This window comes from Suricata suricatta, chromosome 2, assembly GCF_006229205.1.
Source record: "Suricata suricatta isolate VVHF042 chromosome 2, meerkat_22Aug2017_6uvM2_HiC, whole genome shotgun sequence".
NCBI classification, from domain to species: Eukaryota; Metazoa; Chordata; class Mammalia; order Carnivora; family Herpestidae; genus Suricata; species Suricata suricatta.
This window is the reverse complement of record NC_043701.1, coordinates 61,904,641-61,920,752: the sequence shown is the minus strand read 5'-3', so window position 1 is coordinate 61,920,752 and position 16,112 is coordinate 61,904,641. Positions and strand designations below refer to the sequence as shown.

The 16,112-nt window shown below is 36.4% G+C and overlaps 1 protein-coding gene across 1 annotated transcript in view; it reads right to left on the bottom strand.

Annotated features, from left to right (window-relative positions):
* Positions 1–793: 793 nt before the first annotated feature.
* NAMPT (nicotinamide phosphoribosyltransferase) overlaps positions 794–16,112 on the bottom strand; it is a 38,388-nt gene continuing 23,069 nt past the window's right edge. The window contains exons 6-11 of the mRNA XM_029927315.1: positions 15,952–16,088; positions 10,764–10,989; positions 9,882–10,001; positions 7,132–7,272; positions 5,864–5,998; positions 794–3,680 (exon numbers count right to left, since the gene is read on the bottom strand). Of these exons, the coding sequence (XP_029783175.1) occupies positions 3,570–3,680; positions 5,864–5,998; positions 7,132–7,272; positions 9,882–10,001; positions 10,764–10,989; positions 15,952–16,088 (870 nt within the window). The 3' untranslated portion in view covers positions 794–3,569. The remainder of the gene's footprint in view (positions 3,681–5,863; positions 5,999–7,131; positions 7,273–9,881; positions 10,002–10,763; positions 10,990–15,951; positions 16,089–16,112) is intronic.

Genomic DNA, 16,112 nt, shown 5'->3' with positions numbered 1-16,112 from the left:
CATCCAGAATTCAAAGTTTTATAGCTTCTTTCTACTGTGTGCTGCCTCAGCTGCTGGGGAGGAAATGTCTGCAAGCCACTGGTTATTTCTCGGTTAAATCCAGTCGCTGCCTTCAATCCCTCACTCGGCTTGGTCTCTCAGCAGCATTCAGTGTGGTACTGAAAAACTCCCTTCTTCCTTTACTCCTCCTGGTTTTCCCGTCATCTCTTCAGCTACCACTTGTCAGTCTCTTGTGCCTTCATCCCTTCTGCCACCTAACTTTTGAGAGTTCCTTTGGTTTTTCCCTCAGTTTTCTTTTTCTTGTCCCCTACAGCCGGTTGGCACATTTTCTTCTTTAAAGGACCATAAAGTAAAATTATTAGGCTCTGCAGGCCAGAAGGTCTGCCTGTTGCAACTTCGCAACTCTGCCATGGTAGCGTGAAAGCAGCCGCAGACAAGTACTGGATTAATGGGCATGGCTTATTCCAACAAGACTGTTTACAAAAACAGACGGGCTGGATTTTGCATGTGGTTTGCCAGGCCATATTTCATATGCTCCCTAGAAAGGTATCCTTTCCTGTGTCCCCAAATCTGTATATCCAACCACCTGACGTCAATCCATATCTAAATGTCTCTATGGTATCTCATCAAAGATCTTAACCTAGAAATTCTGCCCTTTCCCTCCAAATCTGGTCTCCCTCCAGTGTCCTTAGCAAAAGGCACTGCCATTCAAATGGCTGCACAAGGCAGAAAATAAGAGAAGTACCTAAAAGAGGGTTAAGTCTAGAAATGGGCATTATTTGAAGCACACAAATTTAACATTTCGCTAACAGAACTAAACTTTATTTCCATGTTTATTACATGTTTTCTTTGATGTTGTATACATATTAGAATTAACATACAACTTGGGAGAAAAGCTGGACATTCTCCACTGAATGGGTTAAAAAGGAATGTAAAACTACAAAATACTTGTTTAAGTGTTGAATTCTAAATTATGGCAAACAAAACGATAATTACCTTGCCATTTTTCTCTTTCTAGTTTCCCAAGATGAATTTCGTTATAAAATAGTTTTCATAACAGTTTACTTCAAGAAAGGAAATGCGGGATTAAAACCATTTGACTTTATAGAGTACAAATAAAGAGTCTTAACACAGAACTCCTATCTTCTATTTAAAATACAAATACTTCATGAAGTATGAATTGAGAGGGATTAACTGATGTCAACTGCAACTCTAATGACCTGAGCAAACCCAGACATGCCATTTGCTCTGGTCTGGAAGAGTTAGTCTGATTTAAAGGTGACACACAGTGGAATTCTATTTGAGAACTATGTTAACCATTTGCTACTAAGGATGGGGATGGCCAAATACTAAGTGCTTAGTGATAGAAATTGAGATTCATCAATTCCAAGTGGCTAAAAGAATTAATCATTCCACTCTCTCTCCAATCTACGGCCATGTACAAATGTAGAATTTTTAAAAGTCACACTCTGCCTACTCTGAAACTGCTGAAAGTCACAGCACACAAAGAATACTGTTTGTAGTAGAATTCCCATGTTTAAAGAAAACCAAAATTATGGGTGGTTTATCAAAATTGTTATTTGGTAATTAATATGGTTTTCTAATTCTCTAACCCCCAGAACATTTTGTGAAGAAAGCTGTGTTCTTCTAAATACTACTAATTTTTACTTAGATACATTTAAAAGAATCAGCTTAAAATAATTTTCCACCAGGAATTACAGGATGAAAACTCAATAAAATAAATATGCTTATTATTCTGTTAAGGGTTAGAATCATCTGCAAAAACCATGTTCTTTTTAATGATGTTTATAGGAGACATTTAATAAAGACTTCTACTTTGATTATTACACTCATAAATACCTTCTCATGTAACTGTTTAGGACAGATGATTTATGGCTTTTCAGTATTTAAAATTTCACATTTAATGTTATGTTAAAGCTTTCAAAATCAGTCTTCCAAGATCAGATGCTTAAATAAGAAAAGAAAGGCTAAACGAGAGACAAACTCCTTATCAAATAGCTTCCTCCCTTCCCCGGAACTCAACATTTCTCTTAAACTTCAAGGCACACTTCTTTTCTTAGACCCCAGGGGTCAACAAACTTTTTCTGCAAAGGGCCAGGTAATCAACAAACATTTCAGGCTTTGTGGGTCATGTGGTCACTATGTAACTACCTGACTTCTGTGCTGTCCTGAGAAAGCAGTCATAGACCGTAGGTATTTACAAAAAAGAGAGCAGTCTGAATTTGGCCGGCAGGCCGAAGTCAGCCTCTTGCCTTAGAACAAGAGACATAAATAAAAAATGAAACCAAACCAAACCTGTCAGATGTGACAACTGACTCAAAATCTGGCAGTTAATCACTTGAGAACATTTTGATGTTGAACGCTTTGCATGTAGCCAACTTATTATTTTTGGTTAAGACTTTTCTATTCAAACATATGTCCTCATTCTTTAATTTATCCTCATTTAAGAACCTATTTATGGAGGGATTCAGTTTAAAATTAATAAATGATGTCCATACAATTTAATATTCAATTTAATTTTTAAAAAACTTAATGAAAAATAGAACAGAATCAAAACATTTAAAATAAGTACACTCACTACCCATTCCAGTAATTCATTTAAGTCATATCAACTATAGAATAGGAAAAATAAATTCAGAAGTGTAATTACTTTAAAATACACTACTTCCACTTTTGTTAATATTTTACATTTATGTATATATTCTGTAGTGGAAGCAGAAATTCTCTCTAAAAACATCTCCTTAAAATCTTGAGGTGCATGTTAGAGCCACAGGCAATATCTGACATATAAAATTGCAGTACAGGCCTTCAAATTTGGCATTTCACTGGTACAATACAATGACCAACATATAATCACTGTACAGTGCCTAGACATTCCAGTAAGAACCATTATTTTCTTTAATGTAGAATGATTAATACATATTCTACAAGGGGCAGTGAGGTTAGTAATTCTATAGGGTACGTCCTGACATACTTTCCAAATTGTACAATAACACAAACAACTCTGTTAAGGCCATGTTTTATTTGCTGATTAATGGACAAAAGGCAATGTAATTTATTTTCAAGTATTTTCTTGAAAGTCTGTGCTCATAAAAATCATGAAAAGTTGGAAAGACTGTTAAATCACTGAAACTTTAAATATATCTTACACAATCTTGTTTGTACAAAAATACAAGTTAAATATAAACATAAAGCAATCAATGATAATTTTATGCAAATCTATTTTTATGTGATCTTCAGTTATATATAAAAGTTTCTGGGTTTGGTTATTTGTGAAAAGAATACCAGATTGAATTACTATCTCTTGGCAAAGGGCCCTAAAAAGCTTACTTATCATTCATCTTTTACATGGTTAAGTGCATTTCCTAATTTGAGATCACTTAAACATTGGAAAAAAAAAATGAAAGGGCAGTATGTCCATAAACCAACAAATAATTTGGCTGTAATGTATCATAAAACACAAACCCCCCACATCTGTACAATAAACATGATTACATATACGCAGGTGCACACGCACGCAGGCGAGCACGCACACCCACTCATAAAGCCTAATGAGGCGCTACTTCCAGTTCAATATTCAGCTCTGCATTTTTTCTTATTTCATCAAATGAATAGCTTTTGGTCACCTTCCCATTTTTGAAGACAGTATGGAGAAGATCCTGCACAAATAAAACAAGACTAAAATGTAACAGCTGTATTAGATGATGAAGCAAAATAAGGCTTTGAGGAGTCGGACTGACTAGTCAAATACAGAGATGTTAGATGGCATTCAAATTAGGAAATAATTTTATATGCAGTGCTGGTGGAGCAGGCAGAAAGCATGGTACTATCTAAAATGGCTATGTATGGGTATTTAGCTTTTATAAAAAGGAATGATCTAAATATTACATTCTTCAGTGTTTTTCTTGCAGTTTCCAGAAAACAAGAAAATGCTAGCTGACCCTTCTTTTTATTTTTCCAGGTGGAAGACGCTTACTGCTTGGCTGCCCAGAAGAACCGTGGCTGTTGCTGGTAATTATGACTGACAGCAAGGAAAGCCTGCCAGACCTTCCCTTGTTCCTAGACAACAGACTCAACTTACTAACCCCTAAAAACTAAGAAACCAAGCCAGAAACAAAAATAAGTATTGATTTCTTGATGAATGTACAGACTGATTTAAAAACTCGGTGTATATTCCAGAAGTTACTGAGACATGTAATCCATCTGATCTATTCAAGGGTATCAACGGTCAAGTGAGAATTAAAACTGAATTCCCTTTTAGTCTGGTAAAGCCACTCTGGTCTCCCTGAGGAATTATCTGCCCTTAGTTTCTCTTTGAAAAATCCAGATATAATCTGTGGTGCCTAAATTTTCCACCAAGATTGATATGCACAACCTTTTCTTTAAGTTAAATATCATCAAGGAATGGTGGTTCCTATTCTTAAAATGAATAGATTTTAATTGATTACTGCTTCAAATGTTTTACGGTATCATTTATATACTCTTGAAATCAATGTTGTTTTATTTTTTTTTTATTTATAGTTTATTGTCAAGTTGGTTTCCATATAACACCCAGTGCTCTTTCCCCTCCCCCTTCAGCCCTCAGTTTGTTTTCAGTATTCAAGAGTCTCTCATGATTTGCTTCCCTCCCTCTCCCTGTTTTCCCCCTTTCCCCTCCCCCTGGTCCTCCATTAGGTTTCTCCTGTTAGACCTATGAGTGCACACATATGGTATCTGTCCTTTTCCGCCTGACTTATTTCGCTTAGCATGACACCCTCGAGGTCCATTCACTTTGCTACGAATGGCCAGATTTCATTCTTTCTCATTGCCATGTAGTTCAATGTCATTTTAAAGTCATACTCAGGACTACGTCTACAGTGACTTTAGTCCATGTGGATACATTAATTTGGCAAACTCTCAGTAGCTACAAGAGTTCACTGAAGGCTACTCAACAACCTGAACAACAGGCTCTATCAGTTCATTTAGGAACTTATTTTTCATTAAAGACAGAAAAATGTTTAGTACTAGCTCAAAACCTTAATATCAAATATACCATAAGTAGAATATCTGATATAGTATAAAGAATCTACAGGGATAAATTAGTGTTTTACGTTTGGAGTAATTTTTCTCTCAAAATGAGTTTTTTCAATCCAGTGGCTTAAATCTTGTAGCTTCTGAGTTTATAAATATAAGTGGATTTTTTATGTTAAAGAACATTAGATCATATGGACCACTTAAGCATACTATAAACTTTTCCAGTTTGGCTGACTTGAATCAGAAAACTTGGTTAAATGTAGCTTTCACCAATTAAAAGGTAATCAGAATCCAGTCTAGTGTTTCACATTTTTGCTTTTGTAGCCCAGAATTGCTGTGAAACCACATGAGACTAAAGAAAACCCTCTCAACTGGATTCTGTTAAGTTTTTAAAAAAATGGGATTGTCTTTCAACACCTTAGAATTTGGATAGCTCTTCCTTTATTAAAGTTATCTGAGTTTTACTACCAAATAAATAGCTTCCTTTAAGTATTCTTAGCTGTTCCTTTTCAGAAATGATTCACTGCTAAACTGGCACTAAGAGTAAGATGGAACACACAAAAGCTTGTTGAAGTTCATCAGTCACCACCCTGCTGCTCACTGTGCGGAAGAACTCTTAACTCTCTTTATGAATGTCAGAGTTTTCACCCACTGTATGAGATCTAGCCCCTTCTTGGTTTTCATCTTATTTTGTAGGCTAGGTCAGCAATTGTACATGTTTTACAGTGAAAGTACTTTGTCCTTCAAGAAAAAACTTCTTTTGGAGATACTTTAAATCCTCAACATAAGAGCCTGCTTTCATAATTTGGAAAATCAGCAGATAACATACCTGACCATATTCCTCAAGGTCTCCTTTTCCTTCCTCAAGTGTAACAAAATTCCCTGCTGGTGTTCTATGCAGAGATAATCGGCCCTTTTTTGATCTTTTGTTGGGATCAGCAACAGGGTCCTTGAAGACATTAATCTGGAAGAAAGAGAAATAAAAGACTAATCAGGAATATTATTCCCATTAAAGAAAAAAGTTTACACATACTTTATATATAAACCTAAGTCCTTTATGGGTATAATTAAACGAATCCACACGGGGCTTTTAGAAATGTAACTCTACCCTATGTTGGAGGACAGTCTTCTGTTAGGAAAAAAGGTATGAACAAAATTGAAGTCTTGAATATCTTTTCTAACATTCCAGATGTAGGAAGTCTTTGAGGTTGGGGTGTGACCCTTAAGGGATCTTCTTTTATATTTTGAATTGCCTTTCAACTCATTCAAGTAAGCACATGCAGGCTATTGGAAAAAAAAAATCTATGTCAGCTGTATTATATATATAATCTGTGGCAAGGGAACTAAGATTTTTACTAAGGTAAAGGCTTCCATTCCATACTTTATAACTTTTCCTCTTGTTACTTTTTACTTTATTCCTTGTTTCTGTGAAAAACAAAGAAGATCTGGAGAACCGGAGGAGTACAGGTTTAAAGATCAGAAAGGAAGGAGGCCAACATAACAGAAGTAGTGATGCCCTGGAGGAAAAGCAGATGAATAAACCCCAGAAGTTTCCAAAGACAGAGGTGAGGAAAACAAGGAACCAACCCAGAACCCAGGTGTTCTGAGGAGTTCTTAGTACCCCCAGGCCCACCTTTGGATCCACAGAGTTTCAAGAGGCTAAAACAGACAGCTTGGGGTCCTGTTCTAAGACTGTTAGAATGGGATTCTGGTGTCACAACTCCCACCCCAGGTTCCCCCTTCCGAAAACACCGACAATGTTCACACATTTGCTTATCTTTCATGTATGGTGGCTGGGTTTGCTGACATTCCCCCTGAAAATGGTCTTTTTGACACAAAGGTAAATACTGAGCCAGTGGGAAACGACTGGCCTGCATTACTTCTCAAATAATCATCTTTTTCCTCCTTTCTCCAAGTCATTTATTTATTTTAACCTAACGTCTCTTTTCTTTCCTTGTTTTGAGTCAAGGTCAGTGGTACCCGACAACATATTATTAGTTTAGGAACACATCCTCTGACTACGGTATTCAGTAACTGCATTCTGCCTGACACTTAAAGAAGGTACTAACATAAGAGTAGAAGTCAGGAAGGACATACCCCAAGGCCATTGGTTACAACGTAGCTACACTTGAAGGAACAATTCAAGAGATCTCTTGTTAACTTCTGTAGCAAAGCTCCACCAGACCCAAAGGCAATGTTTTCAATACTCCATTTTTTTTGCTTCATGCCTTCTACAATCTAGAGGATCAAAAAACACAAACTAAGTAATTTTAAAGAGGAAGGAGATTACTTCCCATGTCATATTAATGAATAAAGTAATACATGCTGGAGCTATTTTATAACACCATATATAGTGAAGTAAGAGTAAGGCCTACAGAGCTATAGTCCACATTTTCTCTTTTAAAAGAACTACCCACCTCAAAAAGGCCAGGCTGAGGTGTAAGTACAGAAGGAGGATTTCATTTGAAATTCCTGAATTTGTGGTGTTGCCACTGTGGCTGTCGTTAGGGTTGGGGGAATGAGGGAATGAGAAGTAACTGGTGATAAGACAGTTAAGGTCTTGTGTCTAACAGAAAAGAGATTTTTGTCTCTTTACCGAAATAAGTGGATTCATTCTGCTACACAGAAACCCCAGAGCAAAATTATACTGTCAACTTCATGATGTCACGGGGAATACTGACCATGAACAGCCAAGTTCAAGAATGAGGTTGACAATGAGAAAAGTTTGAAGTTAAACAAATTTTTCATTGTGTCAAAATTAAGGCTTCTAGTATATGTACAAAGCAAAACGGTACAGTTACTTTTCCCGCTTTGGAAAACTTATTTTGAGCCCCCTTCAGGACCAAGAAAGCAGGTGTTACCCCTTATGTAAACCAACACACAAGTCAAACTGGCACTGGTGAAACCTTGGTCAGGGATGAATAAAGAGTACCCGTCTCAATATTTAACTTCTTGTTTGTAAAGTTAAAAAAAAAAAAGTTCAAGTTTTAAGCTCAACTTTAAAAAACACCTACACTCTCAGCATTTATTTAAAAAAAAAACCAAAACCAAAAACAAAGGAACTTCGGTTTTTAAAGGGAAGTTCAAATACCTGACTGGGCCAATCGACTTTTAAGGAGATGAATGCCAGATCTGAGCAATGGGAAGAGCTAATGAGTTCTCTGACAACAGTACAGGCCCCTGTTCATGCCATTTTCATCTGAAAGGGCGAGAAATGCAGGTGAGGGCACCTGCTAAACCAGCTAAAAGGTAGGTGCAGGTAACAGTTCTTAACTGATACCAAGGTAAGAAAACTTTACATTAGCTGAGCTAAGGAGACAGCAGCAATTTAAAAAATGCCCACGGAGATTCCTATACTTAGGTCTTCCTCCTCATTGCAGACTTTATGCCTGCCTGCCTTTTCCCATGAAAGCCCCTAATGTCCCAACACCAAATTACTTAGAGGACTTTGAGGAGTTTCCACTTTTCTTAGGTAAGACAGTTTGGGAGAGCTGATGGAAAAAATCTCATTTCTGTAACTGCAAGAGATCTATTCCAGAAACCTCATTCTGGAACTCTACATGTCCATCAACCACAGAAACCCTGTTTGTTACACTCAACAGTTCTTGCTTGTATAGGACTCTGTTGGAACACAAACTATTTACAGTTTGGATACTGCCCTTACTCTCACCACACCAAATTCTTGCAAACAGAAAAATCCTTTGATAACTTGTGTTATAAAAGTGGATACCAGGTGATGGTCATGGAAGAGGGCACTTGTGGGGAAGAGCCCTGGGTGTTATATGGAAATAAAATTGATAATAAACTATATATATTAAAAAGTGGATACCATCTGAGACTAATAGATGTTAAAAATATCAGAGGTTTTATGATAGTCTATGTTACACTATCCAATGACAGGAGTATTTTAGGTATTTGTTAAAATGAAATTGTAGCTTATTTAAAAGTTTATTTATAGGGGAAAAAAATGAGGCCAAAAGTTTTAAGATAATATAACACTGGCTAAATCTAACCACAATAGTGATGACAGTTAATGCTTAATTTAGAAGAGGTAATCCTATACTTTTTAAGAAAGCATACATTAATGCCATTCACATTTTGTAATAAATTGTCAGAGTTATGTCCAGCTCCATTCCAATAACCTACTTAAGCAGTATCAAATTTTCTTGTTTCATATACAAGGAAATGTTCTTTGGCATTTTGTTTCATGGCGACACCTCTTTAGGCTCATCATCAAGGGTGCCCAATCAGGACAGAGTATCAAGTATAGTTTGGCTGATACACTGGACTTACTATTAAAGTTGACTGTTGAAACACAGGTTTGAACTGCATCAGTCTATTTATACATGGAATTTTTTCCCCCGATAAATACAGTATAGTACTGAAATGTATTTTCTCTTATAATTTTAATATTTTAATATTTTTCTAATAAAATATGGTTTCTAATATATATGGTTACATAAAACAAATATTTCTTTTATGTAGCTTACTAGGAATACAGTATATAATACAAATATATGTGTTAATCAACTGTTGATGTTATTGGTAAGGCTTCTGGTCAATGGCAGGCTACCAGGAGCTAAGCTAAGTTTAGGTAGAGTCAAAACTTACACCCCACCCAGTCAAAAAATCCATGTATAAGAGGTGTCCTTGACTCAAATCTCTGCATTATTCAAGGGTCAACTGCATTTATAAACTTTAAGCAATTAACAGAAAAGACATATACTATCATTAATATTTATGAAAAGAATCACAATTATACTTAAATCATTAATGTGCTATTTGTCAAACCGATAAGGAGCTTAATTACAAGGGTTGCCTTATTGGAACTTTAATAAAACACATACCTCTTGTAGAGTATTAATATCTACTCCATCCCCTTGAATAATTCTAAGATAAGGTGGCAGCAACTTGTAGCCCTTTGAGTTCTCAGTAATAGGGAACTTCTTACCCAGAATATCTAAAACCTATAGGAGAAAATATGCATACAACACAAAATAACTAAAACTGAAAAAAACTTTGTAAAACCTTTTAAAGTTAAAAAAAAAAAATGTGTTTGCTGGGGCACCTGAGTGGCTCCATCCCAACTCTTGGTTTCTGCTCAGGTCATGATCTCATGGTTCATGAGATCGAGCCCCACATCTAGAGAGACAGTAGTATTTATCTTACGGTTTTCACAGAGATTATATGACATAGCTTAAGTAGAGCACCTAACAGTATTTTTCTAGTAGTAGGCATCAAATAATTTGTTCTTATTAGTGATTTTGAAGAAGGCAAACCAAGTCCTGATTACTAAACACAAAAAGCAACAATGCTATACTGAGGATCAACAGTATCTAAAAAATCACTATCTGAATATTATTTTTGAATTCTTTTTATTCCACATCCCCTTCCATGTATTTCTTTTGCACTAAAAACTTCAAAGGTATAGCAATGACGTGTAGTAAAGAAAAACCACAAACTTGGTAGCCAAATCATAGAATTAATGCTATTAATTTTCAAGATAAGCAGAAAATAACGGATAATTATCTATTCAACAGTATATAAATAACCTAGAACTCTGGGTACCCTTTTTCTGTTATTAATGTGTGGCCTTAGACAAATTTATTACTCTTCCTGAGCTACAACTCTAAAATAAGGGGCCTGGTCCAGTAACGACATGTGCATAAATTAAATTACAACAGTATCAATATCATTGGTCCACAGGAATTTTATGTATTAAAATTTACCTTTAATACAGTGTCCAGAGGATTTCCAGAATCAGGTCTGATTATTAGTGGTGCCTCTGTACTTCTTGACAGTATTAAATGTCTTAGATCTTCACCCCATATTTTTTCACATGCATTATAAATATCATAGCTATCGCTGACCACAGATACAGGCACTGACGAAAACTGTGTTACTATATGTTCAAAAGCATCTTTTTCACGGTCTTTCCCCCAGGCTGTTATGGTACTAGAAAACAAAATGAAAATAGAGATTCACTTAGGCAGACACATTATCTATTCCAAAATTGTATCTGATGTACTATATACTTAGACCATCAACACTGCAAAGCTGAGTGATTTAGTTTATTGAATGCACGTAAAAAGGTTCATCGACAATTTGGGCCAAACCACCCCTTGGCTGATGTTTAAGACTATAAAGAATCTTATTCCGGTCTCACAGTTATTTTAACTAATGTTATATTCAACCACTTTTTTTTTTTTTTTAAATTTCTGAACCTCCTCATTTAAAACCAGTTAACAAGGGGGTGCCTGGCTGGCACATTTGGAAGCATGCAACTCTTGATCTCAGGATTGTGGGTTTGAGCCTCAGGTTGGATGTGGAGTGTACTTAAAAAATACAATAAAATCAGTTGACCAAAACAAGCAGCTGCTGAATGCACTTTGTACATTATGCCAAGATGTGAGAAAGAATGAACACATACTCCCGTTACTTGCTAGGCAATGCAAGGACTTGCTTCCTTCTGTGAGTTTTCAAAACCATATACCAATAATTGCAAGGACATACATTGGTCTTTATTTTTAAAACTTCTGAAGGCAACTACTTAGGCAATTATTTATACTATACCATACATCCATACATGCAGCCAACCAACCCTTTAGCTGGTGTATCTTCAAATGGCCAGTAACAGGCAGGCATATATTTCATTTATGAAATATTCACTATTAATTAATATACACCCAGGGAACTTAAGAATTTTAATAGTTTGAGCAAACCATAATTTTGATGGGAAGTAAGATGTGAGAATTTCTATTAGGCAAAAACTAGTGATTTTCACAATGTCCTCAATAATGGTTCTTACTGAACAGATTAATAATTTGTGACAAGTACTTCTTGGTTAATTAAATCATTTTAAAAATTCTTAAACAGAACTGAATAATCAATTTGAAAACCTGTTACCCATTCCTCATGCCCAGCCATTTTTCCTTCTCCCTAATTTTCTAGTCTTTACCTCTACCCCATTCATTTATTATATAACTCCATGTAGGTATAAGTTTATCTCAGAACTGTTTGAAGAGTCATACTAATTTGTTTGAAATTGTCTATTATTTTTTTTCCCGTAAGGGGTAAACTATTTTCCCTTGCTGCCAATGATACACTGGTGATAATACAGCTCGTACACTTCAGGGTTATAAAGAGTCAGCTGCCCAGAGACTACTCTTATCTGAAACAGAGAGTCTATTTACATAAAACTCAGTTTATAGTGAACACTCTTAACAACTACAGAGGCTGCCCGTAGTTATGATGCCAACTCCCTACTTCGTGCCAACATCTGTAGGCTGAAGGGAAAATTCAGATGCGAGAAGCCCCATCTTCAGACCAAGAACTACTATTGTCCTCTTAATAAGGATGGAGAGAATTAAGCTCAAAGAATACCGACGCCAGGGAGCTCTGTAACGTAACCATGACCTACAGGTAGAGCTCATCGCCTACGCAGTTATGTTTTACCAGCAATGCTCGGATACAGTCATCTAGCTCTATTTGAATTGTCTAGCAACGTTCATTGTTCATTATTAGTCTTTATCTTACTTGCTTTCTCTTTGGCACTTGAACTTTCCTTTCCCATTGACTTCAGTGACCTCTCCTCCATTTAGATTTTTTTCCCCCCTCTATTTCTCTGGTTCCTTTACAGTCTCCCTCAGAGGTCGTGTTCTCTGTCAATATAAATCATAGGCTCTGCCCTGTGTATTTGCTTTCCTCGATACACCTCCCTGTGTGAAAGATACTCAAAGCTTCTTAAAAATCCTCTCATGGTAAGGGTTTCCAAAATCTGTCCCTTAGTCCAGGTTTTTCTCCTGGACTCCAGATCTATTTGTTAGGTAGAGAGATGATTACCTTAATTACATCATCTGGAGACATTTCCTGCAGTACCCTCTACATAATCCAATCATAACACCTGTTCTTCTGATGACAGTATTGGTATATGAGGCTCATAAATATTTGTTCAGTGAATTTTCCTAATGCTATTATTCCAATTTCCAGCATCAAATCGATACCTTTCCAAAGTTTGAGGGAAAGGTTACTTAATAGGACATTTCTTTTTTTTCTCAATTTCTAGTGATTTATTATTTTACTTATATAGTTTAACAAAGCAATTTTACATAAGCTCACATTAACCACAAAATGTAAGCATTTTTTTAAACCACATGATGTACAATTTTAAATAGTTTAATGTCGCTCTTAAATTTTTTGGTCAGCCAAACCCTCCCCACATCTTTGGGTTCAGTGGGTTGGTTTTTTTTGTTAATGTTTTATCATTGGCTACAAGAAAGCTTTGCACAATCTCAGAGTAAGAAAATTAGGAATATGAAAATCACTATATGAATAGAAAGAATCAATATGTGAACTGGTAGTACACTGGGAAGAAAACAGAAAAGTTGTGTTAGAACAATGATAGTGGCATATTTCTAAGTCCAGATTCATACATTCCTTAAGAAAATATAACCATAATGGCAATGTTCTAAACTTTAGAGGTCTCTTATTTTAGGGGGCCGGGGAAGAGAAGGAGAGGGAATCTTAAGCAGGCTCCACGTTATTCAGCACAGAGTCTGACGCCAGGTTTGATCCCACAACCGTAGGATCATGACCTGAGCCTAAATCCAGAGGTGGACACTCAACTGCTCAACCACTGAGCCACCCAAGTGCCAAGTTATTTTAGATGTTAGCTCTTTGCTCCTTAAAGACCTTCTGACGTTGGAAACAAAATTTTAGCTCCTCCTTTTGTCTGGCTGGATGGAGGAACTGAGGAAGAGAGGTAAGTGACTTGACCAAAGCCACTCAGATGTCAGCTGTAAGGTCACTAGACCACTCAGGCTTCCTAACTTTCAGTTTAAAGCTCTTTTCACTATACTATGTATTGTTTACAAGACTTTTCTATTTAAGAACATCTGAAATATTTTTATATATGAAGGAGTCAATTTTACAAACGTAGTAAATACTATGAGACACTAAATGGATTCACCATTTTAACATGAAAACCCTAAAGATAAAGATATCTTTATTCTCAGATTCATAATCGTGATGTTGCTAACGTGAAACAAAACCATCAGTAAAGAGTCTAATATATGGGTATTACTTAAGTCCAAAAGAAAAATACTGTAACTGTAGAGCCTTCATCAGTTGACAACATCCTTGTGTTCCACTCTGATGGGTCTCGACTATCAGAATCCTTCATAAGGCCCTACTGATACAGCAAGGCTCCTAGATGTTAGCAGAGTTTATCCAAATCATCAAATTCTAGCGATTTCATTGCCTGTGTTTAGCCACTTCTTTCCATTCACTGAACCACTAGTTTTCAACCTTGTTCATCTCTCCAAATTGTTGGAACAGCTTTCTATTCAGCCCAATTTCTTGTTTCTCTTTTTGTCAATTCATAGGATATCCTATCAAAACCACCTTCCTAAAATATTTCTCTGATGACAAAGCTGCTTACACTCAAAACTTCAATGCCCAGTCCCATTTGAAAAAGGAATTACAGGGGCGCCTGGGTGGCTCAGTCAGTTAAGTGTCCAACTTCAGCTCACGTCATGATCTTACCACTTGTGGGTTCAAGCCTTGTGTCGGGCTCTGTGCTGACAGCTAAGAGCCTGGAGCCTGCTTCCGATTCTGTGTCTCCCTCCTTCTCTGCCCCTCCCCTACTTGTACTCTGTCTCTCTCACAAAAAATGTTAAAAACATTTTTTTTTAAATAAAAAAGGAATTAGAATAACCTTGTATGCTCTGCACACAGTTAACATTCAATGTTAAAATGAATTTATGGGCCTTTGCAGGTTAACCTATCTTCTGAGTCTAGCCCATGGTCCCTACAAAATCTGTTTCAGCCCTTTCTCCCTAAGCACATTCACTCTACTCTTTCATTCTTGCTTTCTCAGGACAATGTTGGATGTGTGGTAGGCACGCAGTAAAGATCTTCTCGGAGGATGGCTGCTCACTCATGTCTGCCATTAAATCTGACCATTCTCTCAAGAAATTAAGATTTCACATACTGTCTCTGTAAAGCTTTCTTGATCCTGACACTGAGATAACATCTTTCCTTTCTTTCCCTTGTGCCGCTAGAGCACTTTAACCCTTTAAAAGTACTTAATCAACAGAACAGAGTGTTTATACTGTATTATTTTTATACTGATTATAGAGTCAGTTTTTTTTATTTTCCTATCTCTTTTAGCACCCAGTAGATTGTACTGGATAAAAGCTCAGCTTTATTTTAAAACTCACTGCTGGTTTTAGCCCCCTACAATATCCAAGTATAAGCAGAACTTAATAAACTTTCCCAAACTCATTATTGTAATTAATTTTTGCTATTAAGAACCAGAAATCAGGCTTGTCATATGCCGTAAAAACTTCATGGCCTTCTGACAAAGTTACCACTAGGAGCAGAACAGCTGCAGCCCCTAGTTTAACTTGAGATGTTTAGTAACATCACATAAGGAAGCCTAAGAAGGATCTGAACTCACTTCCTTTCCTCAAAAGGCCTTATAAGCTCTTCCACACTTGACGGCACTGGGTCCAAGTGACAGCTTCCAGGGCAAGGTTACGTGAAGTCATGTAGAAAAGCGGGAAGAGGTGACCAAGTTTTATAGTGAGTGCTTCTAGATTTAGCACATGAAACCTACCTGCATATGGCAACAGAGCAGCTGAAAAAGTCCTTAAAATAAAACTTACATGTGAATGTAAGAGTTGAAAGTTTTTAAATTGCTTTCATGAGGATGGTTCAAAGTTCTCTACCTCCCTGATACTAATCTTTAAACCTAGTATAAATGCTGAATTTGTAAGGCTTTAAGTGATGAGAATTTAGTATAGTACCTGGCTCTGAAATTAAGCCAAACATCACTGAGTTACCAATAGAAGAGTGAATGAAAAAAATAATTTCAGAAAACAAACATTTAGATAATAGGTGAAGACAGAATTTTACCTGTGTTCTGCTGCTGGAACAGAATAGCCTGGAACAGGATCTTTAGTTCCATAGTATTTTTTAACAAAAGCAATTCCTGCTACAGTATCTGTTCCTTTGAAGTTAACCAAATGAGCAGATGCTCCTATGCCAGCAGTCTGGAAAATAAACCAGAAACCAAA